This window comes from Sitophilus oryzae, unplaced genomic scaffold (assembly GCF_002938485.1).
Source record: "Sitophilus oryzae breed Bouriz unplaced genomic scaffold, Soryzae_2.0 scaffold_1436_pilon_pilon, whole genome shotgun sequence".
In the NCBI taxonomy this organism is placed as follows: Eukaryota; Metazoa; Arthropoda; class Insecta; order Coleoptera; family Curculionidae; genus Sitophilus; species Sitophilus oryzae.
In genome coordinates this window covers 5222583-5249827 of record NW_022146100.1, presented here as the reverse complement: position 1 = coordinate 5249827, position 27245 = coordinate 5222583, and the positions used below count along the sequence as shown (strand labels likewise).

At 32.1% G+C, this 27245-nt stretch overlaps 1 protein-coding gene across 1 annotated transcript in view; it reads right to left on the bottom strand.

Annotated features, from left to right (window-relative positions):
• Positions 1-1850: 1850 nt before the first annotated feature.
• LOC115876529 (outer dense fiber protein 3-like) overlaps positions 1851-27245 on the bottom strand; it is an 81099-nt gene continuing 55704 nt past the window's right edge. Inside the window, exons 3-4 of the mRNA XM_030892341.1 lie at positions 25200-25401; positions 1851-2244 (exon numbers count right to left, since the gene is read on the bottom strand). Coding sequence (XP_030748201.1) covers positions 1971-2244; positions 25200-25401 — 476 coding nt within the window. The 3' untranslated portion in view covers positions 1851-1970. The remainder of the gene's footprint in view (positions 2245-25199; positions 25402-27245) is intronic.

Genomic DNA, 27245 nt, shown 5'->3' with positions numbered 1-27245 from the left:
TGTAATTCTCCAACCTGTTGCGAGCCCAATATCGACAATCGACCTATGCAGCAGCGTTACTTTACCACTCTTAACGGGTTTGAGCAATTTTTAGTAACAGCCAGGCATGCAACAGCCTTGTAACAGTTAAGCTTGTCGTACACTTGTGAGAAGAGCAGCGCTGCGAAAATCCGTGCATTGGGTTAATTGTATGTATTATAATGCAGATTAACTGTTTAAAACGAAGCAACGTTAGTCCCGATCTGGATTATAAATATACAGGGCAATTTTTTAACCTCTTCAGCCATATAAAGCTACTAGCGTGTACCCGCGACTTCGTTTGCATTGAATTAATCATTTGTAATGGTGATGATAAAGCAAAGCAAGAATTTCCATTAACATACAAACTGGATAAAATTTTCTCACATTTATGTCAGCATGAGAAAAAACAATATAGCGATATTATTATATAACTTGGTAATATTTGAGGGTTAGTTTCATCTCGTTGGAATTTGCCTTTCGAAAAATCCGTTTGCCAAAAATAAGCTTTTTACGTCCAGCAGTTTAAACAGAATCGTGGTTAATCTATTACCCAACTTTTTGGAACACTCTATATGATTTTTTAAAAAATTTCAAAATATTAAAAAAACAAAATAAATTATGTGTGTCCAAGCGTTTTCCAGAAAGACTAACCGTTTTTTAAATAACAAATATTGTAATATTTGAGGGGCGTTTTCACTCTCTTGGAATTTGAGATTCGACAAACCCCTCATTATCGAACCTCTACACCCCACAGTCAATCCGTTTGCCAAAAATCAGCTTTAAACGTCAAGCAGTTTAAGCAGAATCGTGATTACTCGATGGTCATATTTTATGAAACACCCTGTATAAATTTTTAAAAAATCTTAAAATATGTAAAACAACAAAATAAAATATACGTGTTTAAGAGTTTTTCCGAAAAACTCACCGGTTTTTACATAAAAAAATATTCTAATATTTGAGGGGTGGTTTCACCCCCTTAGAATTCAAGTTTCGAAAAATCCCTTCTTATCGAACCTCTACACCCTAAACTCAATCTGTTTTCCAAAAATCAGCTTTTTACGTCAAGCGCTTTAAGCAGGATCGTGAGCAGATTTTTCGAAACACCCTGTATACATTTTTAAAAAATCTTAAAATATGTAAAAAAACTAAAAAATAAAATATACGTGTTTAAGCGTTTTTTCGGAAACTTGACCGTTTTTTAAATAAAAATATTGTAATATTTGAGAGGCGGTTTCACTCTCTTTGAACTGGAATTTCGAAAAATCCCCTCTTATCGAACCTCTACACCCTAGAATCAACCTGTATGCCAAAATTGAGCTTCTTACATTGAGTGGTTTGAGCAGGATCGTGATTAATCAGTATGTCAGTCACTTAAGGATTTTATATATTAGTATAGATATGTTTTTTTTTAGAAAAATTACCGAGTTATTAGCCAATTCTTATAATTTTTAAACAATTTCACTTAGTTAGCCATGGAAACAAGTTCAATCGTCGTTGCTCTCAGAAATGTGAAACTTTACATCTAAACTTTTGTAAATTAAAATAAACAAAAATTGTAAATATGAATTTTTCAAATGATGAAAAGCATGTAATATTATTGGTTCAACTTTTCTTGGTCATACATTTTCGAGCATACGTTGACCGGTGAATGTTACTTACCTTTTTTTGAGAACGGTTTTTAAGGACGGAGAAGACATTTTACGAAAGTTAAATTTAGATACTCGCGCATTAATAGAGTGCACAGATAGAGTGTTTTGGATGTCGTCCGTCGATTTTTTTCTAAAGGGGCGAACACAAAAAGGGCGGCTATTGAAAGTAAAACACTCGTACTTAAAATGAATAGATTTACTTTTCCTCTTAAGTTACATATAAAAATTGGAGGCAGTATAGTATTTTTCAACTCCAATTTCCTTTAAGGTAGTCTCCTTGTTGATAGTTGTTTACGTCTTCTAACACCCCTTGGTTCTGTCAATACAAGGCATGTCGTCTTCTGCGGTTACATAAGGATCAGTATCGGTCCTCAATCCGAACGAGTAGCCCGGTTTTTTGGGGAGCTTGGGTAGATAAATGGGCCCAGGAGTTTGATTCTTGTCGAGGGGTGGATACACTCTTGGGGACATGCTATATGTAGGTGCCTTGTTCTTATACAGCTCCGTTTTAGCACTGTTGTATTTGGCCGGACCCGGAGATCGTTCCTGACCCAGGACTTTTTGTCTGAATGACCTGAAATGTGGATTATAGAGAGATTATATTAAACATTTTCAGTTCTTTTTTCAACATAGATTCATTAAAAATTAATTAACAATGAAATTTGTTCGTTCTGCAAATGTAATTTTTGACCTAAAATTAAAAATATTTCAGAAATTACTGTTAAACTTAGGCATAAACCACATTATACATAAAATGAATTTTAAATCAAAGACTAGTATATTAATACATATTTAAACATATATATTAAACATATATAATCATTAGAGTTAGAAAATATCTAGATTGGAAGTTATTTGCACACTAATGTTCCACAATAAATGATCTCAATTAAAAATATTCTCAATGTAGCAGCACTTTCGGAAGTATCGGAAATTGACATATTTTTCATATTTTAAATGGATACCCACCATTTTATATATTTTTTCTTATATATTCAAATTATCTGTAAAATTTCATGAATTTTGATATCAAATACTTTATCGAAAATCAGACGTTTTTTTAGAAAAAAAACTTTAGAGCTGAACACTGTCAGAGAAAGTCGTATAGCTTAACTGTCTAAGTTGTAGTGATCTAACTAGTCTCACAACAGAAGTGTATTTTAAAAATTATCTTAAAGTTATACAGAACCAGAGATATGGAGATAGGAGAATGAGCTGTAATACAGTTGCAGTATTATATCAATAAAAAAATTCACAGATTTTGCAACATGCGCAACCATCATAGGCGTATTGAAAATACCAGACACAAGTCGGCGGTTGTCGGCAATCACCTGTTTTTTTTACATTTTATATTAACTTGTAACGTCATTTGGAAGAGCTCAATAGAAATATAAAAGAACTAAACCTTGTTTGGAAATCAATTTGACATTCGTGACGTCACCACTCCGGCAGTCTATAGTGCGTCCAGACCTGACGAGCCGAGCGCGAGACGAGAGCAAGACAAGAGCGAGACGAGAGCGAGACATTTTCTATCCATTTTTTACGCAAACCTGCCACGAGACAAGCCGAGTGGGATCATAGTGAAAGGAAGCCAAACACATATTAAATTGCAATTGAATATAACAAATGATGGCCAAATAATATCGCATAAAGTAATATAATTTTTTGTACCTTTAATATGGGATTCGGTCTTTAACATGGTATTCATCGTCGGTTTTCCCCTTTATCCCTTACACGACGGCGACTTTTTTTTACATAATACGTTTTTTAACGTTTTTAGAACAAAATGTTAAATAGAAAAGTTATTGGTAAGGTTAAGAAGCACATTTTAACATTACTATAGAGTATACAGGGTACTTTAAAAAAGTGTTGCGGATATAACATATTTTCTAATGGGAATACCCTATTTTTTATTTTATTATTGGGTTATACATACGTACTATTCGGTAACTTTTCTTGCATTTTTTGATATTATATATCTAAAATTAATAGATGATAATTCTATTTGTTTAAAGAAATGTTGGATTTCGGTAGGGTAAAAATTATCAGTGACGCAAAATTTGTAAATTCTATCAGAAAAAATGATAATACATACAGTGTACGATTTAAAAATTTGAGATTACCTAATTTTAAACAGTCGAAATTTATAAATCAGACCTAATATCTCGCAGTCGGGCGAGCCTACCAAAAACACGTCCAGACTTTCGAGCTTTCTTTGATCGGCTGTTGAAAAATCGACAGGGGACGGATAGCAACGAGGCTCTGTAGGTTGACTCGCGAGGCTCTCGCGAGACTCGTCCATTTTCACCGATCCATCATCATCCCCTATTAAAAATAGGGGGGTTGTTATTTTATATTTTTTTTTGTTGCCATCTCCGAAACGGCTAGCCCGATTTTGATGAATGTTTATTATGTATATTGAGTAGGTCTGAAAATAGGTTGTTTATATATTTTTATACCCTTAAATGATAAGGGTTGCCCACCCCCATTTTTTTTTATTTTTTTTTGAAAAAAAAAATAAATTTTAATTTTTTTTTTGAATTTGGCCATTAAAAATACACACCCTAAATTTTTCACGGTTCTACCATCATCCCCTAATTTTTAATAGGGGTTGTTTTTTTAATTTTTTGTTACCATACTCCTCCGAAACGGCTTTGACCGATTTTGATAAAATTTATTAAAAAAAAAAAAAAAAAAAAAAAAACTTTTATATATTCTTATACCCTTAAGTGATAAGTGTAGCCGAGAGGGTAGCCCACCTCATTTTTTTATTTTGGAAAAAATATATATATTAATTATTTTGGCCTTAAAAAATACAACAACTCATAATTTATCACGTTCTCCATCATCCCGTATTTCTTAATAGGGGTTGTTTTCTTGTTACCAATACTCCGAAACGGCTTAGCCGATTTTGATGACGTTTTATTATGTATATTGAGTAGTTCTGAAAATAGTTTGTTATCTATTTTTTAATACCCTTAGTGATAAGGGTAGCTCACCCCCATTTTTTTTATTTTTTTGAAAAAAAAAAATATTTTTAATTTTTTTTATTGACATTAAAAATACAACCAACTTCTAGTTTTCACCGTTCTACCATAATCCCCTATTTTTAATAGGCGGATGTTTTTTTTTTAAAATTTTTTGTTACCAACTCCGAAACGGCTTGGATCGATTTTGATGAAATTTTTATATGTATATTCAGTAGGTCTTAGAATAGGTTGTTATCTATATTTTATATACCCATATATAAAAATATTAAAAAAAAAACAATTTTTTATATAATTTTTTGAAAAAAAATTTTAATTTTTTGATTGCATAAAAAATACAAACAACCCTAAATTTTCAGCGTTCTACCATCATCCCCTATTTTTAATAGGGGATGTTTTTTAATTTTTTGTTACCATCTCCGAAACGGCTAGATCGATTTTTGATGAAATTTTATTGTATATTCAGTAAGTCTGAGAATACGTTGTTATCTATTTTTATTACCTTAAGTGATAAGGGTAGCCCACCACCTTTTTTTTATTTTTTATTTTTTGAAAAAAAAATATTAATTTTTTTTATTTTGGCAAAAATCAAACAAACCCTAAATTTTTCACCTTTCTACCATCATCCCCTTTTTTTAATAGGGGTTGTATTTTTTTTAAGTTTTTTGTAATTACCATCTCCGAAACGGCTTAACCGATTTTGTAAAATTTATTAAATGATATATTTAGTACGTCATAAGAATAGGTTGTTATATATTCTTATACCCTTAAATGATAAGGGTAGCCGAGAGTGGTAGCCCCCACCCTTCATTTTTATTTTTTTTTGGAAAAAAAAAAATTTTTATATTTGGCCTTAAAAAATACAAACAACTCTAAATTTTCACCGTTCTTCCATCATCCCCCTATTTTCTAATAGGGTTGTTATCTTTACCATTTCCGAAACGGCTTAGCCGACTTTGATGACGTTTTATTATGTATATTGTATAGGTCTGAAAATAGTTTTTTTTTGTTTATCTATTTTTTTATACCCTTAATTGATAAGGGCAGCTCACCCCCATTTTTTTTTTTGTTTTTGAAAAAAAAAATATTTAATTTTTTTATTGGCATTTAAAAAACAAACAACTCTAAATTTTCACCGTTCTACCATCATCCCCTATTTTTTAATAGGGTGTTGTTTTTTTAAGTTTTTTGTTTACCCATCCCGAACGGGCTAGACCGATTTTGATAAAATTTTCATATGTCCATATTCAGTAGGTCTTGGTTTGGTTTGGTTTTGGTCACAACCTATTCACAGGTTATCTATTTTTTATACACCCCTAGTGATAAGAATGGTCCACCCCAACTTTTTTTTTAATTTTTTAGACCAATTTTTTTATTTAATTGTTTATAGGGAGTGCTTATTTTTTAGGGGGTGCATGTCCAAAATTTTCTTCTGGGTACTCACTTTCATCACTCAAGGGACACCTCTGTACAAAATTGCATATTCCTTCCTAGAACAGGAATTTTACATAAAAATTATTACAAATGTTTAACCCTGAGTTTTATCCCCCTTAAGGAATGAATTCCAAAATTCGCTCTAATTATTCAATTACCTACATAATAAACCTCTGTGCGAATTCTCATATTCCTTGAACAGAATTTTTTGTTCCAGAACGTTCAACCTCTCATTTCACACCCTTAGAGGGCGAATTTTCCAAAAATTGCTTCTTATTGCTAAATTACGTTACATAAGGAACGTCTGCAAAAATTCCAATTACTTACGATTATATAACCATTTTGTACTATTCATCCCTATTTTTTAGGGGATGCACGCCTAAAATTCTTTCCTAGGTACTCACTTTCATCATTAAGGGACCTCTGAACAAAATTTCACTAATTTTCTAAATTTTCTAAAATATAAAAAAAATTATACAAATTTTCACCCTATATACCTTAGTTCATTCCTTTTTAAGGAAATGAATTTCCAAATAAATCACTCTAATTATTCAATTACTCTACATAAGGCACCTCTGTGCAGATTTTCATATTCCTTCAACAGAATTGTTTCAGAACGTTCACCCCTCATTTCACACCCTTTGAGGGCGAATTTCCAAAAGTGCTACTTTAGTGCTAAATTAGGTTACATAAGGAACGTCTGTTCAGAATTCTTTACTTCTAAACACCGATTGTTAACAAACTTTTGTACAATTTTTATCCCTATATTTCTAGGGATGAATGTCAAAAAGTAGCTTCTAGGTACTTCACTTTCGTCACTTAAGGAAACTCAGTGATACAAAATTTCATACTCTAGAACTAACATTTTTTGATACAAGATTTCCCCCCAGTTTCACTACCCTTAGGTTATACATTTCCAAAAATCGCTTATCAATGTTCAAATTTGCCACATCTGTGCAAAAGTTCATACTCCTTGTAGGTACAGATTTTTTTGTATAATTTACACCCCTTTATCTAATTACACCCCCTTATGGGTCGAATTTTAAAAAAATACTTAGTAGTACTCATCTTAGAGAACAAATTAATATCCTCCGTTTTACTCCGTTTCCTTAATACTAGCACAGATACACATAATCATACTAGTTAATTTTTTATTGGAATAGAAGTATTAATTTATTGAAGGTACAAAAAAAATTAAAATCTAAAAAATTTTATTTTCATAGCTACGTATTATTATATGAGAATACATATTAAAACTATACCTATATATAAAAAAAAAAAATATATAATATAATCAAACATATTTCTTTAAAATATCCGAGAAATAAAAATATGTTTTTGGAGCAACACCGCACGAAATATCGCCGCGCGTAGTCCTCAAAATTTAAAAATATTAAGCATTTTCGGCTTTTCGATTATGTTCAAAGCGCCACGTGTGGAACCAAATACACTAAAGCTTCCACCAACATGAGAGTTCTTTTAAACTATTAATTTTTTTTTTTTTTTTTTTTTTTTTTTTTTTTTTTTTTTTTGTTTTTAATTTTTTCAAACAACTAAAACCTAATTCTTATCTAACCTAAACTCTCCCCTTCTTTTGCATATTTCGGGCTATACCTGGGTATTCCTAGGTTTAACTAATATTCGAACTTTACGGTGTAAATTTATGGAGGGCCCATAAATTTAAATTCGCCTTACAACAAAATTTCACCAATTTTCTCAATTAAAAATATAAAAAAAAAAAAAAAAAAAAAACTATTTTTTATAGAAATGATGGAATAAGGGTGAACGGGGTGCCGCGCTGGTAGACCAAGAAGATACTTGGAATATAAGTGTTAATTTATACTCGAATTGAGTTGCCTCACAGTATAGGGATATTTTGAACCCTTACCGTGCATAGTTACTGTAGATAAAAATAAATTAAAATATAGTTGGCTCCAACGATAATTTAGTTTGCAGCTTCTTTTCATCATACCAAAGAATATTATAGTTTTAAGTACTCTCGTGTGGAAGCTTTAGTGATTTGTCACACGGTGGCGCTTTTGAACATAATTGAAGACTGAAAATGCTAATATTTTAAGTTTTGAGGACTACGCGCGGCGATATTTCGTACGGTGTTGCCAAACAGTATTTATATAATATACATACAGATATATATATAAAAGAATATATGTATCAGATTATTATATTTCTTATTCGTTTAGTACATGAGGCATCCTAAGTCTATAAAAACGTAGCTATGAAAATAAATTTTAGATTTTTAATTTTTTGTACCTTTCTAATAAGAATTACTTTATTCCAAATAAAAAAATTAACAGTATATTATGTGTTATCTGTGCTAGTATTAGGAAACTGAGTAATACAGAGAATTTTAAATCGTTCTCTAAGATGAGCACTACTAAGTAATTATTTAAAAATTCGGAAAACAAATAATATTCCATAACAAAAAAATTATATTAAATTATACAAAAAAAAATATTACCCTACTAGGAGTATGAACTTTTGCACAGATGTGGGGCATTTGAACATTGATAAGCGATTTTTTGAGAAATGTAATATCCCAAGGGTAGTGAAACTGGGGGTGATTTTGTTACATAAATGTTAGTTCTAGGAGTATGAAATTTTGTTCAGAGTTTCCTTAAGTGACGAAATTGAATACCCAGAAGATAATTTTTGACATTCATCCCTAGAAATAAGGGATGAAAAAATTTGTACAAAAGTATTGTTTACAAATTCCCGTCCGTTTTTAGAATTATGAAATTCTGCACAGACGTTTCTTATGTAACGTAATTTATTAGCACTAAGTAGCACTTTTTGGAAATTCGCCCTCTAAGGGTGTGAATGAGGGGTTGAACGTTCTGAAACAATTCTGTTGAAGGAATATGAGAATTTGCACAGGGGTTCCTTATGTAGCGATAATTGAATAATCTAGATAATTTTTGGAAAGTTCATTCCTTAAGGGGGTAAAACTAGGGGGAAAATTTGTATAATTTTTATGTTAAAATCCGTTCTAGGACTAGGAGAATGAAATTCTGTTCATAGGTCCCTTAAATGATGAAAGTGAGTACTTAGAAGCGAATTTTAGGCTTGCATCCCCTAAAAAATAAGGGATGGAAAATTTTACAAAATTTGTTAAAATAGGTTTTAGAAGTTGAATTTTTGCAGGACGTTCCTTAATCTAACGTAATTTTAGCACCTAAAGAAGCAATTTTTGGAAATCCGCCCTCTAAGGGTGTGAAATGAGGGTGTGAACGTTCTGAAACAATTCTCTTGAAGGAATATGAAATTATATGCACAGAGTTCCTTATGTAGCGAAATTGAATAATTAGAGTGATTTTTGGAATTCGTTCCTTAAGGGGGTAAAACTAGGGGTGGAAAAAATTTGTATAATTTTTTATTAAAATCCGTTCTAGGACTAGGAGTATGAAATGCTGTTCAGAGGTCCCTTAAATGATGAAAGTGAGTACCTAGAAAAGAATTTTAGGCATGCAATAACACCTATAGAGGGATGAAAATTTGTACCAAAAAACATTTTGTTAAAACCGGTTTTAGAAGTATGAATTTAGCAGACGTTCCTTATGTAAACGTAATTTAGCACTAAGGAACAATTTTTGGAAATTTGCCCTCTAAGGGTGTGAATTGAGGGGTTGAACGTTCTGAAACAATAAATTCTGTTCAAGGCATAGACTTAGTGAATAAAATATAGACTGAGCATCTCATTCATAAATAGCTGAAACATGCGGTCAGCCAACGTCTTGTTATGTTGTGTTATGTTTTTTGGCTCTAACGAGTGCGACACCAGCGATAGATAGGTTGTCTCCGTCGTAACGGTCGTTTCCTGACGGCTCTGCCGCCCAACGCCAACACTGTCTTTTGATTTCTTAACAGTGCACCTGCACTCTCCCTATCATAGGCGGGTATTTTTTTAATTTTTAATGAAGCTATATTAACTTAATATATTCGTATTTAACTTTTATATTATTAAGATTTAGGATAAAGAAAATAGTTTAATAATAAATAAAATTTATTTATGTTGTTTTATCTATTTATTTGTAACATAAATCAAAACCGATTTAAAAATAATAAAGTAACGTGTTATAGAAGAAATTTAATAATCGAATTATTTAATTTTTTTGAAATTGCTGAATAAATATAATTTAATAAAAATTTAATTTTAGTTAAAAAAAAAAAAAAAAAAAAAAAAAAAAAAAAAAAAAAAAAAAAAAAAAAAAAAAAACAGAAAGAGAAAAAAACTTTATAATTGTTTAATTTTTTTTTCCGGTAAAAGTGATGTCTTATTATGTAAAATTAGAAAAAAAAAACCAGGAATCTGTTCCATAAAAGCAAGCTTTTAGGAAGTGAATAAAATGAAACTCATTTATATTTAACTTCTGACTGTCTTATTATAGAGTAAGTATAATAATGGTTAATGGTGACTATACTTCAATGGAAATATGCACCAAATTCAAACAAATATAAAAGGCATGTGTATAAACAGTATTACTACAGTAATATTGAACATTGGTTCAAAAATATTACATTAATATAATACAATATAACTGTAGGTATTACTGTCAACGTGCAAGCTTGTTTGAAGCTTTATGTATTTGTATTTTTTTTTTTTTTTTATATATTTGGAAAATGTATAGAAAATTATTAAGGAAAACTAGTACGTAATGGGGTATATCTTGAATGTACAGAGTGGTCGGAATTGTATTCAGGAAACTTTTGCAGCATAATCTGCAAATAAAATCAGTAAAAAAAAATATGTATAAAATTAATGTCCTATAAAAATGATTTCTTTCAGGAAGAGTTCAAAGTGATAGAAATTTCATTTTATTTTTTCGCTTTTTCCAAAATAATTTATGGAAAGAATGTATGTAATTAATTCGTTTCCAAATTCTTGAGAATATACTGTGGCGGAAGTGTCAACAAAGGAGACCTTAATTAAGTAAAAAACGTTGGAAAATGTTTAAATTTTTCTCCAGATAGTTTTATATAGATACAGACAAAAAGTATTACTCTTCAAATAACTTAAAAAATATTATTTATATTTGTTAATTTTGACATCAAATTCAAATTGACATCTAAATCTAATTTTTCATGTCAAAAACTCCCAAACGCCAATTTTCGTCCAATTATTGACGTCACTTCAGAAATTATTAAAGGAAAAAAATCGAAATTAAAAATGAAACCCTTTTCTTTACACCCTGTATCTCCCGAAACGAAGCATTTTAAAAAACTTACAAAGTTCATTTTTTTAGAAAGCCAATGCAACATTTCTGAGTTTCAAATAAAGATAAAAAAACAGTTTAAACATATAATTAATAATATGTAAAAAAAAATTATTTTCTTGGGATACATGACATATTATGGCAAATTAATAAAAAGATTGTTTTTATTAAAGATTGTACGTTTTGGTTTAATTCTTAAAATATCTAAAAAAAAAAAAAAAAAAAAAAAAAAAAAAAAAAAAATAATTAAAAGAAAAATTGAAATTAAAAAAAAAAAAAAAAAAAAAAAAAAAAAAAAAAAAAAAAAAATTATGAAATGAAGATCGCTGTCATTTTTATATGTAAAAATTATATGGATATGTTCATGGTTTTTTCCAAGCCAACTGACGCCTTTTTTTCGAATCATCGGTATTACAAATTATAAATAGATTAACAGTCGAGAAAAAAAAAAAGAAAAAAACTCTAGGTAAGTACTGGGTAAATTTTAAAATGGCACATATTTATTTTAATCTTTATGGTTTAAAAATATTAAAAAGAAACGAAATATTCTACCTGGTTTACATGAAACCCCTGGTATACATGTGAAATAATAATTGGACAAAAATTGGCAAGCCGGTAAGAAAAATAATTTTACAAAAAATATGTACTTGTTTACATTTCTGGACCAATGTTCGTCATTAATTTGTTATCATTGGTGACCCTATCATAAAACGTAGTTATTTCTATACCTGATGTGAAACTATAGGGAAAAAGTAATGTTTGTAAAATATTTTAGTCATTGAAAAAAAATAAGGAAATGTTTGGTATTTTTTAAAATGTTTTTTTTTTTTTTTTTTTTTTTTTTTTTTTTTTTTTTATTTATTATAGTTTATTAAATTAAGCCTTAAAAATTGTGTTTCATAATGGGAATATCATTCTGGGGAAAATTCTGGTATGTTATTTTAGATTCTAAGGATTGTTTTAGAATAAAAAGAAACACATTTTTCATTAAAAAAAAGCATTAATTACCCAATGCCAGAAATAATGTGTCTACTTATTATGTACTTAATAATGTATCTACTTGTTATATTAATAACGAGGTTATTAAGAACCTTTACGTAAATTATAAAATTATAAAAAATACAGATTTCCAGGAGTTATAATTTTACTAAATTATTATTCTAAATAAAAGCGCCTTTCTACAACAACGCCACTGACGCCAAAATAGTAAATTTGACTTACCTGTGGAATGTTGTTCCAGGACTTAAATAGTCCAATTTTTTACAAATTTGGCACTGACGAACCATGTTTTATATAGATATTAATATAAAATAACAAGTTTTTTTTTAATTTAAAACAATAAACAATAAAAAAAAACAGAAAACAACAAAATAAACACAAAAACTAAAGATAACGAATCCAAAAAATACAAAATCAAACATCCAATAAAACAATAAATAGCCATGGAGAAACTGTGACAACAAAGCTTTACCGCACACGTACTAATTACTCTTAGCTATGGCTCTGTACTACGAGAGAATAAAGAATGAACAGGCGACCCGGCGATTGATGGGTGTTTTGCCAATTGCTAAAGAATTTGTTCATTTTTAAATAGTCATCCGGACTTTATTTAGTAGTATGGGACTATTTAATTACATCTTTCTACTATTAAACACTACTTTATTAAAATACAAAAAAAAAAAAAAAAAAAAAAATATAACAACAAAAAAATATTAATATATTTTTAGACGTTGACAACATAGGCTGGAGGTGAAAGACTCAGACGGCCGAGGTCAGCTGCACACAGGAGTAAACATGTTTTACAAAAATTAATAATTGACACAGACGCTTAAATGTAAATAGTTGTAGTCTATATTTTATTATCCTAATGGTCTATGGTTCAGGAAAATATGAAAATTTTGCACACAGAGGTTTATTATGTAGTGTAATTGAATAATTGAGCGAATTTTTTGAGATTCATTCCTTAAGGGGATAAAACTTAAGGGTAAAAATTGTATAATTTCATAGTCAAAGAAATACGTTTTAGGACTAGGAGTATGCAATTTTTGTACAGAGGTCCCTAAAGTGATGAAAGTGAGTACCCAGAAGAAAATTTTGGACATGCACCCCCTAAAAAATAGGCACTCCCTATAAAAACAATTAGAATTAAAAAAAATTGTCAAAAAATAAAAAAATTTGGGGTGGACCACTCTTATCACTTAGGGTATAAAAAAATAGATAACCTGGGAATAGTTTGTGACCAAACCAAACCAAACCAGAACCTACTGAATATACATATAAAATTTTATTCAAAATCAGCGTCTAGCCGTTTCAGGGATGCGTAACAAAAAATTTAAAAAAAACAACCCCTATTAAAAAATAGGGGATGAATGGTTAGAACGGTGAAAAATTATTGATTGCTCTTTATTTATTTACTGCAAAATAAAAAAATATTTTTTTTTCAAAATATAAAAAAATGGGAATGGGCTACCCTTATCACTTAAGGGTATAAAAAATAGATAACAAACTATTTTCAGACCTCAATATACATAATAAAATTTCATCAAAATCGGCCAAGCCGTTTCGGAGATGGTAACAAAAAACAACCCCTATTAGAAAATAGGGGATGATGGTAGAACGGTGAAAATTTAGGGTTGCTTGTATTTTTTAATGCAAAATAAAAAAAATTAAAATATTTGTTTTTCAAGAAATAAAAAAAATGGGGGTGGGCTACCCTTATCACTTAAGGGTATAAAAAATATATAACAACCTATTTTCAGACCTACTCAATATACATATAAAATTTCATCAAAATCGGCCAAGCCGTTTCGGAGATGGCAAAAAAAAACAAAAAACAACCCCTATTTAAAATAGGGGATGATAGCAGAACCGTGAAAATTTAGGGTTGTTTGTATTTCTTAATGCCAAATAAAAAAATAAAAACATTTTTTTCTTTTCAAAAACTAAAAAAAATGAGGGTGGGCTACCCTCTCGTCTACCCTTATCAGTTAAGGATAGAAAAATAGATAACAACCTATTCTTAGACGTACTGAATATACATATAAAATTTTATCAAAATCGGTTAAGCCGTTTCGGAGATGGTAACAAAAAACTTAAAAAAACAACCCCTATTAAAAAATAGGGGATGATGGTAGAACGGTGAAAATTTAGGGTTGCTTGTATTTTTTAATGCCAAATAAAAAAAATTAAAATATTTGTTTTTTAAAAAATAAAAAAAATGAGGGTGGGCTACCCTTATCACTTAAGGGTATAAAAAATATATAACAACCTATTTTCAGACCTACTCAATATACATATTGACCTACTCAATATACATTCAGACCTACTCAATATACATTTCATCAAAATCGGCCAAGCCGTTTCGGAGATGGCAAAAAAAACAAAAAACAACCCCTATTAAAAATAGGGGATGATAGCAGAACGGTGAAAATTTAGGGTTGTTTGTATTTCTTAATGCCAAATAAAAAAATAAAAACATTTTTTTCTTTTCAAAAACTAAAAAAAATGAGGGTGGGCTACCCTCTCGGCTACCCTTATCAGTTAAGGATATAAAAATAGATAACAACCTATTCTTAGACGTACTGAATATACATATAAAATTTTATCAAAATCGGTTAAGCCGTTTCGGAGATGGTAACAAAAAATTTAAAAAAACATCCCCTATTAAAAAATAGGGGATGAAGGTAGAACGGTGAAAATTTAGTGTTGTTTGTATTTTTTAATGCCAAATAAAAAAAATAATTTTTTTTTCACAAAATAAAAAAATGGGGGTGGACTACCCTTATCACTTAAGGGTATAAAAAATATATAACTACCTATTCTCAGACCTACTGAATATACATATAAAATTTCATCAAAATCGGTTAAGCCGTTCCGGAGGAGTACGGTAACCAAAACTGTAACACGGGAATTATATAATGAAAACTGCGGAGTGCGGAGAGCGGAGAGCGGAGAGCGGAGAGCGGAAAGACTGATTATAGATATATATCGTTTTTCTATTCCCATTGAAGGACTTAATGGAATGTCGGCGCAAACAAATCAGGGCGTCACACATTGTACGATTAAACCATGTAATGATTCTAATCCTCTATTCTCTTTTGATGGTTTAATTTTACCGAAAATTTGTTCTGACCAACCTAAGATAAATATAAATCCTTCGTCTTGGACACATATCCAGAATCTTAAATTAGCTGATTATTCATTTCAAAAACCAGGTCCTATTGACCTTTTAATTGATGCTGAATTGGTACCTCATATTCTACGTTCGGGACGGGTTTTAGGTGAACCGGGTCAACCTGTTGCTTTAGAAACAATTTTCGGATATATTCTTCAAGGCATGGCAGTTTCTGACCATGTACCGTTACATAATTCAACTTTGCTAAGCTGCCATACTTCTATTGAAAATAACTTAGATATTCAGCTTCAAAAATCGCTAACTTATAGAGATCAGTCTGGCCGATTCTGTGTACCTCTTCCGTTTAAAATACCGAATCCATTCTTCCGTAATACTTGTTATCAAGCTCGTCGACTATTTACATCACTAGAGTTCCGGCTTGCTAAAAATCCAGAGCTTCGTAAAGCTTACTGTGAGTTTATGCAGGATTATCTCAACAATGGACATATGGTATTGATCCCTCCGGAAGCCTATAACTCTCCTGCAGCTTACTACATACCTCATCATTCTGTTATAAAAAATGAGATATCTGGACCTAAGCTTAGGGTGGTTTTTAATGCTAGTTTTCGAGACACGAATGGATTCCTTCTTCCATCTCTCAATGATTCCTTATTTATAGGACCTAAGTTACAACAGGATATTGCTTCTATTCTTTTAACTTTTAGATTTCATCTATATGTTTTTATTTGTGACATTAAGCAAATGTATAGACAAATTCTTATTCAACCACAATTTCAAAACTTTCAAAGAATCATATGGCGGTTTTCCTCGGATGAACCAATTCAAGAATACAAACTGCTTACAGTGACATACGGGGTATCATCTGCTCCATATATTTAGCTCTTCGAACACTGCAAGAACTTGCTGATCAAGGAGAGTCTCGTTTTCCTTTAGCTGCAAAGGCAATAAAGAAAAATATTTATATAGATGACGCAATTTGTAGTGCAAATGATCTAAATTCTGCTCTAAGTTTGCAACACGAACTTGTTGATCTTATGCGTACTGGGGGGTTCGAATTGAGAAAATGGACAAGTAATCAACCTGATTTGTTAAGCCATATTCCTCCTTCTGATGTACAAATGTCTTGTAGCTTTCACAAAGAAGAACCTTCGTTCATTAAAGTTTTAGGTCTAAAATGGTGTCCAAAATCTGACGATTTTACTTATTCTTTTAATCCAGTTGATCGCCAATGTACTAAACGGAACATACTTTCCGAAATTAGTAGAATATATGACCCTATTGGTTTTATTTCTCCAGTTATTCTATTAGCAAAATGTCTTCTACAAAAACTCTGGGAATCTAATATATCTTGGGATGAAACTCCTTCTACAGAAATATTGCAGGTCTGGAATAGGTATAAATCCGAACTATCCCAACTAGCTGGAATTAGAATACCTCGACGTGTAATTTCTGATAATATTTCTTGTATGGAACTGCACGGTTTCTGTGATGCTTCCCAAACTGGTTACGCAGCCGTCATATATTTTCGGACTATCAATGATAGTGGTCAAGTAGTACCTTTTTGGTCACTGCTAAGTGTAAAGTGGCTCCATTAAAAATTGTTTCATTGCCTCGTCTAGAGCTCTGTGCAGCTGTTTTATTGGCGGATTTGCTTACTTTTGTTACTACTACTTACGCAGATTATCTCTGTTTTAATTCCATATATGCATGGTCTGATTCGACTGTCGTTTTAGCCTGGTTAGCTGCCAGTCCTCATAAATGGAAAACTTTTGTAGCTAACAGAGTAAGTCATATCCAAGGCAAAGTTTCTAACACTTCCTGGCGTTATGTTCCGTCCAGTGACAATCCTGCAGATTGCGCATCTCGTGGTTTAACTGCATCTCAACTCTTAGAACACAAAATTTGGTGGCGCGGTCCAAACTTTCTTCAACATTGCAACCGAGATGTCTGGCCTGCTCAACCTCATTTAGAAATGTGTGAATCTGTCTACAGTGAAGAAAAACAAACATCTCTCCATGTTTCATTAGAAGAAGATATCATATGCGATCTGCTACACAAGTTTTCTTCGATACGTAAAATTCAAAGAGTTTTAGCCTATGTTTTAAGATTTTTCCTTAAATCTAAAGATTCACTGCAAAGTAAAACCTCTTTTATTTCATCTTCTGAAATGCATAAATCATTGATTTATATTATTCGACATGTTCAACGAAAGACCTTTTCAGACATTATAGATAAAATTCTATCAAATGCTTTACTGCCTAAACCTTTTCGGAAACTTGCGCCTTTCTTGGACTCGGAAGGTCTTGTCAGGGTGGGTGGCAGACTTAATAATAGCAACTTCACTTACGATGTAAAACACCCTATATTATTGCCTAAATCACACAGACTTACTGATTTGATTATTGAGTGGATTCATCAAGCAAACCTTCACCCAGGTTTAAAGACACTGCACTGTTTAATACTTCAACAATTTTGGATACTATCTCCACGAAGTTCTATATACAAATGTTTAAATCGATGTATTCGTTGCTTTCGCTGTAAACCTAAATCATACAATCCTTATATGGCTGACTTGCCATCGTTACGTATTTCACAATTGAAGGCTTTTTCGTCCATTTGTATTGATTTTGCAGGTCCCTTTTCTCTAACAATGCATCGATACAGAAAAGCCAAGATCTATAAGGGATATGTTTGTGTTTTTGTATGCTCAGCTACCAAAGCAATACATCTTGAAGCTACTTCAGACCTTACTTCTGAGGCTTTTTTGGCCGCTTTTAAGCGTTTTGTTTCGCGTCGTGGCAGATGTTCTTTTACTTCTAGTGATCAAGGTACTAATTTCAAAGGTGCCAGCAACCAAATGCTTCAATTCGCCCAGGTTGCGGCTCAAGTTTTATCCATTACTTGGAAATTTAATCCACCCGGCAGTCCTCACTTTAATGGCCTGGCCGAAGCGGTGTAAAATCTATGAAATCTCATTTATATCGAACAATCGGCTCTCAGATTTTGACATATGAAGAATTCTCCACTATTCTAACCCAAATTGAAGCAGTGCTGAAATCTCGGCCATTATCGGTTATAAGTGCCGATCCCAATGATTTACAACCATTAACTCCCGGTCACTTTCTGACCTTAGAACCTTTAACAATTGGTTTTCCAGAATCTGATCTGACCTCTATCCCTCTTAATAGATTGTCAAGATGGCAACTAATTCAACGTATGCATACTGATTTTTGGAAACGTTGGTCTCAGGAGTATGTACATTTAATGCAAGAACGGCATAAATGGACCGAACCTACTCCTGAAATAAAATTGAATTCATTAGTTCTGATCAAACATGAAACAAAATCTCCGTTATCTTGGGAATTGGGTAGAGTCATAAAGCTTCATCCCGGAAAAGACAATATTGTTCGTGTAGTTACACTTAAAACTGCACATGGGATATTACAAAGACCAGTTGTCAAAATTTGCCCTTTACCTGGCAGCTAATAAGGTAAAATAATTCTTTATACATTTTTTTATTCTTAACTTTGCATTATTTTTTTTTCTTTATCTTATTTTTAAAAACATATGTTTTGGTGGGTGGAATGTTAAGGAAACTTAATATTTTATATAAAATTATTTTCTTTTTATGTAGTTTCTTAGATTGAGATTAATTATTTTAATTTCTTTAAATTTTAAATTGCCGCACTTATACATGCTTCCTGCAACATTAGTGTACACATACCCGAACACTAGGAAGTGTAGCACACAGTCTATTACAAACCGTCGTACGACGAAATTGGTCAGCTAACCGGTACGCGCCGAAAGTCTGAACTTAAAAATCCCTTCAAAGACGATTCATGTTAGTGTATATGTGAAAATTAGCGCTGAGAAGATCAAGATCGAGAAGAGGGCCCTCTGAAGCTGTCTGAGACGACCATTAAAGGTAGGAGCAGGTTTCTCATTTCTCTGTGCGGTTTCTCCCAGCTATTAACGTAATTTACATTGATAAAATAAGACCAGTCAAACTAAAATTTAAAATTAATACAGTCCACAACTGCATTTCTGTACATATAATATGTACCTACATATGTATTTTTAAAAATCATTATGAGATTTAAGTATAAAAAGGTGCCCATAATGTGAGTAGCGGTATTGATGGTTTTTTGTTATGAGTAAAATAAGCAGCAACATATATTATCGATTGCAGCAACTATGTATACCTAGTTAACATTCAGTATGTCCAATTAACATTTTCTACCATTATATTTTGATAGTTGATAATTTTTGAAATTATTTAGTAGCTTCTTAAACAAAACAGACCCATAATAATTAAAATCTTTATCATCCAAGACTTTCAAGAATTAGGAAGTAATCTCACGTCATTTTTTTTTAAATTATTGCATGCCCTAAGTATTTGCAAAGTTAACAAAAATATTTCTTTTCATACCTTGCAATTAATATATTTCGTCTAATTTATCAGTTCTGCATCATATCCGAAATTCAGATTGTGTGTGGCACAACGAAGAGTCAACGTGCAACGTGAAAGACAAGAAAAATGGCAAGTAAAAAAAATGTAAAGTTTTAATTACTAATTACACAGTCCTTCCCTTGAGTTCTTCTGCCTAAAATCTATATTGCCTCCCTAAGATATTAAATATAAATGATTGAAACTCATAACAAGTTTACCACAATTTAACCTTAAGATAATTATTTAATTATTAAATCCATAATTATATCGTATGATCGAAAAAAAAACGGCGTCCAGTTGGCTTGGAAATGACGATCGATGACATTTCCCATATAATTTCACATATAAAATGACAGCGATCTTCATTTCATAGCCATCGCTGACGCCGCTTTTATTCGATCATACGGTATTAAAATGTAACACTTACGAACCCAAGCAGCATTTGGACGTCGGGACAACGTTGTGTCACGCGACCAAACGTCGGGGCGCAACGTCGGCACAACCTCGTGCCAACCCTAGTCTGCACTAGTTTGGAGAATAATTTTTGGGTCGAAACGACGTTGGATACCGACGTTGGCTAGAAGCCTAATTTAGTACAAACTGCAACGTTGTTTAAAATCCTAATTCATAGAAATACAAAACTAATATGGCGTCTAAGTCGCGTTTTATCCTAAATTGGGATAATTATAGTAAAAATATTATTTTTATGATTTAGTTAGAGACATATGTCAGATGGCAGTGAAGGAAAACAAAACAAAAGTATTTAAGTGTGGAGGATGTTTGAAGATCATAATTATTGAAACACTTTAACCGACTCTGTAACTCGTTACCCAAGGCAAAAAAGTTAAACGCAAACAACTTTAAGATTTAAGGTTATGGTTCAATACAGTTGCAAAAAGGTAGTGACTCGACGTCCTACCAACGTAAGAATAAGGAAATCTAAACAACGTTGGAATTAGTAAAACAGACGACGTTTGCATAACGTTGGAATAGGTCCTGAAACTGACGTCGGAAAACTCAATATTGTCCAACGTTGTAACTACGTTATCCGAATCACCTAAAGATCACTTAAGCAAAAAAGGTTACAAGACAACGTTTATTCGACGTCGCAGAAGCTTCTACTTTGCTGTAGTACTAGTCCAACGTCGGCACAACGTTATAAAAACGTTTAAATTTATTTTAATACCCAAGGTAGAGAGCTAACTATTTTTTGTAACTAATCCAACGTTGTGTTTAGTAAACATGTGGTCGCAAGTCGTGAAAATGCTACTTGGGAAGTTAAGAAATATTAACTATTTCTATTTAATCATTTAATAATTATTCTGATAAAAACACGCTTGATTTTTTATTTTAGAAATCATACAGGCTATAATCATTAATATGACTATATTAACAATACTTAAATTAAAATTTATTTGAAGGAATGCTACTTGAAGTATTAACTCGGAATAATTATTAAAAACTGCTCATCGCGTTATCGATGTCGGCGTCTTGTCACTGTTGTCTGGCTGATTGGCCGTTTAGGTACCTATAATTTGATTTCAGATAATGCAGATTTTAATGTGCCATTTGTGGATTTTTATTGATATTTTTTTACATATTTGGTATACTCTATGAAGTGCTCATGTCCATTTTTCAATTATTAAAGTGCTTATTTAGATACATTTAAAGTTAATTAATTAGTGTATAGTAATTGAATTATGGGTTTGTTTATTTTTTATGAAATGTATTTTTTTTTCTATTAAAATAAACATAGCTTTACTTACAAAATCACTAGCTAGCCATTTTTAAATACAGGGTGTTAATTAAGTAGTATCTGGCCAACTTCAGGACGCGATTCTTTGAGTGTTTTTAAGGTAAAAAGTTAATTTAAACATGTGTCCGGAAATCCATAATTTTAAAGATACAGGGTGTCAAGATGTTTCCTAATAGACATTTTTTTATTAACATCTCAAAGATCCGTTGGCCGATTTTATTGAAATTTCGCCGTGTTGTGAACTTTGATAAGTTAGCACTAATTAAATGATAATAATTATTATTTACAACAATATTCAAACGGTAAAAACTTATCAACTTATCCCAATAAATATTTGACAACGCCTTGGATTCATTTGTTTTAACGCCTGTTGGCGGTGGAAACCATGCAAGCTTTTTCTTTGTCCTAAGTTGTTAATTAAAAAAATAATAATCATACAAAAAAATATGGTAATTAGTCTAAATTTATTATTTATGTAATTATGCTCTTTCTCGTATAATTTGCCCCTTACGGAAATAGTTAGATTAAAATAGCCAAACTGTACCAACAACCCATGCCTTGATATATTTTCTTTTAAAATAATAGGGAGTTTTCGTTGCTTTAAAAAAATTCAACGGTACGGTTAACAGATACGTAACCATAACCGCTATTTTGACAGATAAAAAAACAGTTTTCGGACTTTCGCTTCATCGGTTCGGAGCCGACATACCATACGATAACCGAAACGCTGAGCACAGCCCGTAGCGTAGTGTTTTGATTTTTGGTTTTTGTATTGTTGTTTGATTTGAAAGTGCTTTATATGACTTTATTGGGTATCGCTATATAGGATGGACAATTTAATTTTATTGGACTCTAGTGATGAATCGGATTTGGAGGATGCTATGCTGTTGGAAGGGTTTGAAAACAACATCGAATATCGAGCAGAACTTTATGGGGAGTTCAACCTAGAAATATTATCTGACCAAGAGTGCAAAGCTTGAAAAACTTCCGCTTTGAAAAAAAAAGACATTCCTCGATTAGTTGAAGCACTAAGAATTCCCAACGAGTTTAACACAGATAAAATAAATAATCAAAACATAAACAAAATAGAATGAGGTTAGGTTAGATCTGTATTTTTCAATGTTGTGTTTCTACTGCGCTAGTGCGCATGCGTACCGCTATGTTAACGGCTTTGGCTAACGTCCGTAAAATATCGGCAGCTAGCGGTTACGATATACGATAATCGAAATTGAAATGTCAAAGTTGTCAATTAGCGTTAACCGGAATTGCAATTTGTAAGCAACGAAAACTCCCTAATATCGCTTTCTTTATCCGCCGGTCCAGATTTGAACGGCCTTGCCCTGTTCGCTCATCAATGCAGGCTCTATCGACTTAAGTACGTGTTGACAGGCAGGTTATTGAACCCATGTTGCTTCTAGCATGTCGTTTTTTCAAAGATGGGTCCCATATAAACGCGGTCAGAAGTATTTTCAATACTAAAAATATTTTTTTTGAGGAGAGGAAAAATCTTTCAAAGACATCTATCGGATGTTCATGACAGATAGTATGGGATTGCCACCCACATTTGACATCATGACCACTAGAGGTTTTGAACTAAACTTCAAATAGGGAATTTGGAAAATAAATGATGAAGGAGTGGTTCTACATCGAAATTTTGTATATAAAAGCACTATAAATATATAATATATGATCGAAAAAAAAAACGGTGTCACCAATGGCTATGCAATGAAGACCGCTGTCATTTTATATTTAAAATTACATGGGGAATGTCATGCAAATCAACCGGACGCCGTTTTTTTCGGTCATACCGTATGTAATTAATAGTATACCTAATAGTATTGTTGCGGACTCAACCCTCGGAATAATATGCCCCATCCCCATTTAATCTGGCGGAATTCGCCAGAAAGAAAGCGGCTAAGAAAAGACTGGAACATTCTGGTATCTTTGTCTTTGGATAAACCGAGGCCTATGCGAGGAGGACAGAAACAATCGGTCATGCTCGCGCCTTTTAAAATAAATTCAAATATATCCCTTTTTAAATAAATAGTAGTAAATAAGTTTGTAAATAGTTCTTTAAGTGTTTTATTGTTATTATTTTGTTACTTAGTGTAAAATAAATTGTGTTTAAATAAATTATACTTTCTATCCACACGGAACCGACGAAAAACGTAACAATTGGTGTGAAGTGGCGTGTGTGATGTGTGATAATAGATAACAGACTAGATAAATAAAAAGACTAAAAATGGCTTCGAAAAACTTGTTGAAAGATTTGAAAGTGTCTGAATTAAAATGCATATTGGAATAGAGAGTGTGCGAGACAGATGGAAAAAAAGCATTCTGCAAGCCAGATTTGTTGTAAGAGATGTTGTTGACAAGAGATGTTCGAGGAAGGTGAGGATCCTGATACATTTTGCTTTGAGTTAGAAGGTGAACTTGCCTCGTCATTGAAAAATTTGCAAGACAATTTAAACGACAATTTGAATAGCAAGATAGTTAATTTAGAAGAAAGTTTATACAACAAGATAACAGAAAATTCCAGGAAATTAGAAGAAAAGACTATAGAGAATTTTACGGAGCTACAAGATAAAATAATACAGATTGAGGACGATGTAAACAGAAAGGTAGAAATTTTAAGGGCCGAAATAGCGAAGGCGAATTCACCAACACAAAAGTGGTGAATGAACACAAGCCTCCACAGTTTGATGGAAAAACCGCTTGGGCCAACTATTTTAAAACTACGCCACTGGATTGTGCCTAAAAAAGTCCCTTAATAACGTTTTTACAGAATTTTATTATTCCGCAAAATAAAAAAAGTTATGGGCAATTTTCAAAATGGTAAAAAATTCCAAAAGACCCCGTATCTCAGTTGGCAGTGAAAATATCAACAGGCGGCTTACGCCATTAAACGTTTCTCAAAAATCGAGCCCATGACATCTATGTCGGTTTTGCTCTATCTAGTAAGGAAATAGGTTTTCTCTGTTAAAACAGAACAATTTCGACCACCCTGTACATATGGCATCTATCCGCGAAGTTTATAAGATCTAAGGTAGAGTAAACGCCACGAATGTTTGGGAGTGATTCATCGCTTGATGAAGTTAGAATCGACACGCGCGCTATCATTTTTACATTAAAAACGTAAATTTTTACCGCAGACGTAGGTTTTAAAGGCCCGGTCTAATCATCTGCCTGCACTTCTCCTACTTATTCTAAAATGTTAGCGTGATTGACAAAGACGATACTATATCGCGTTTCTTTGATTGACTCGTTTTTGTGCGTCAGTCCATTGGTGTGCTTGCAGTACGACCAATGGGGCATTCCAATTTATATTTATAACCAAATATATGTTTTGACAAGACTTTGACAGTTAAAACAACAAATTACAACAGATTATATATTGATTATTATATGACTTGAAACACCACGGCACTGGAATTAAGTTTTATGTAACCTTGAATAGATTAGTTCACATGGTAGCGACCGATGAATCACTCCCAAACATTCGTGGCGTTTACTATATTAGGTACATAGGTACTAACATGCTGTAAGCCGCATTGGCTGGCTTATCCGGTACTTTGGGACCTAGGGTAGACGGTACTTCGTATTTATCAGGTCCAGGGGTCAGATACGGTTTGAATCCTTGATGTCTGGACGCCATAGAGTAAGCTGGAGGTCTGGGTTCTTTGGTGCGGGGGGCTTTCTCGGGGGCGTAGGTACCAGGTCCGGGTGTTTGAAAACGACCTGAAATCGATATGCTTTATTATACAGTGTGTTCGTAATAATTAGCCTTATGCAGAAAAAAGTTTATTAATGGACAATTTGCATGAATTTTTAAATTACTTGAAACATCATCTATTTACGTATTTCTATCCAGTATTTGAAAGTCACCAGCAAATATAGTTTTTAAAAAATGCTAAAAATATACTAGATAATTAACTATTTTAATCGTTAATTTGTATTGCATTTTTAATTTTTGTTTTTCTTGTTGTTTTGTAATAGAGGTCAGTTAAAGTTATTAGAACTATGTAGAATCGGGAATTCTATAAGCACCATAGACTTAAAATAAAATATAGACTGAGCATCTCATTCATAAATAGCTGGAACATGCGGTCAGACAATGTCTTGTTATTGTTGTGTTATTGTTTTAGGTTATAACGAGTGCGACACGAGCGATAGATAGGTTGTCTCTGTCGTAACGGTCGTTCCCTGACACAGAACACACTAAAGAAGAACGCTAACTCCCATGCATTTTTTAGTTTGAAAACGGTTTCAAATTTGTAAAGAAATCTGTAATCTGTATATTGAAGTGGCGCCATCTAGCCACCCAGGAAAGTAACAAATGTGGCGGCAAATTTAAATAGATCCAATTTATTTTTAAGCAAGACGTATTGACTTGTTCGCCAGTTAGAGCCAATCAGATTTCTACAAAATAATGTGTAGTCATCTGATTGGTCCCAAGTTGGCAAACAAAGTCAAATGGTAAAAACAAGGATTTATATATAAAAGTTAAACCAGGTTAAGCTTATTGTAAAGTGTTAAATGGTTTGCTTATATCATTTTATGTGCATAAAACCTACAATAAATAATTTATTTTAATTTACAGAAAATTATACCATAAAACATTTTACAAACAAATAAAACAACAGATTAAAAAGTATAATATTTATTATAGTACCAGATTTAAGAACACATAACAAATATCGTTGGAATACAAGAGAAAGTGAAATTGTTCATCCTATATAGCGATACCCAATAAAGTCATATAAAGCACTTTCAAATCAAACAACAATACAAAAACCAAAAATCAAAACACTACGCTACGGGCTGTGCTCTCAGTCAGCTGTCAGTTTTCGGTTATCGTATCGTATGTCGGCTCCGAACCGATGAACCGAAAGTCCGAAAACTGTTTTTTTATCTGTCAAAATAGCGGTTATGGTTACGTATCCGTTAACCGTACCGTTGAATTTTTTAAAGCAACGAAAACTCCCTATTGTTAGATAAATCAAAGACCTTTAACTTAAACCTTACCTTTAATAGAGATCTTAAAAATCAAACACAAAACAAAGTTCAAAAAAATTCAAAAATACAAAATCACGATTTTAAAATGAAGATTGCAAAAAACACAGCCAAACAACCAGAAAACAGCGAAACGCACATCTCCGTTTAATTGCAAAACACAACTGAAGAGGAAGGAGGAAGCCGGAAACGGAAAACTGATTTGACATACAGAACAATGACAGAACATAATTAATAGGCCTATTTAGGCAACTATAAAAACAATTTTGTACGCAATTGTTAGGCAACTAGAAAAATTAAAATAAAAATACGCCATCTAGCGCCCCAGGAAATTACTACCCCAAAAACAGATCGTTCAAGGTCGTATATCTCAGTTGACTGGCCCTGTTCCCTGACGACTCTGCCGAGAAACACAACACTGTCTTTCGTTTCTCAAGTACACCTGAACCACGGCATATAAATCACACGGCAGGCTAACTCGCTTTGGCGGGAACGCTACGCGCATATCCTCGCGCACGCCGCCATTTGCGTTTCCATCAACAGAAAGTAACCAGTGTCGTAGTTTTTTC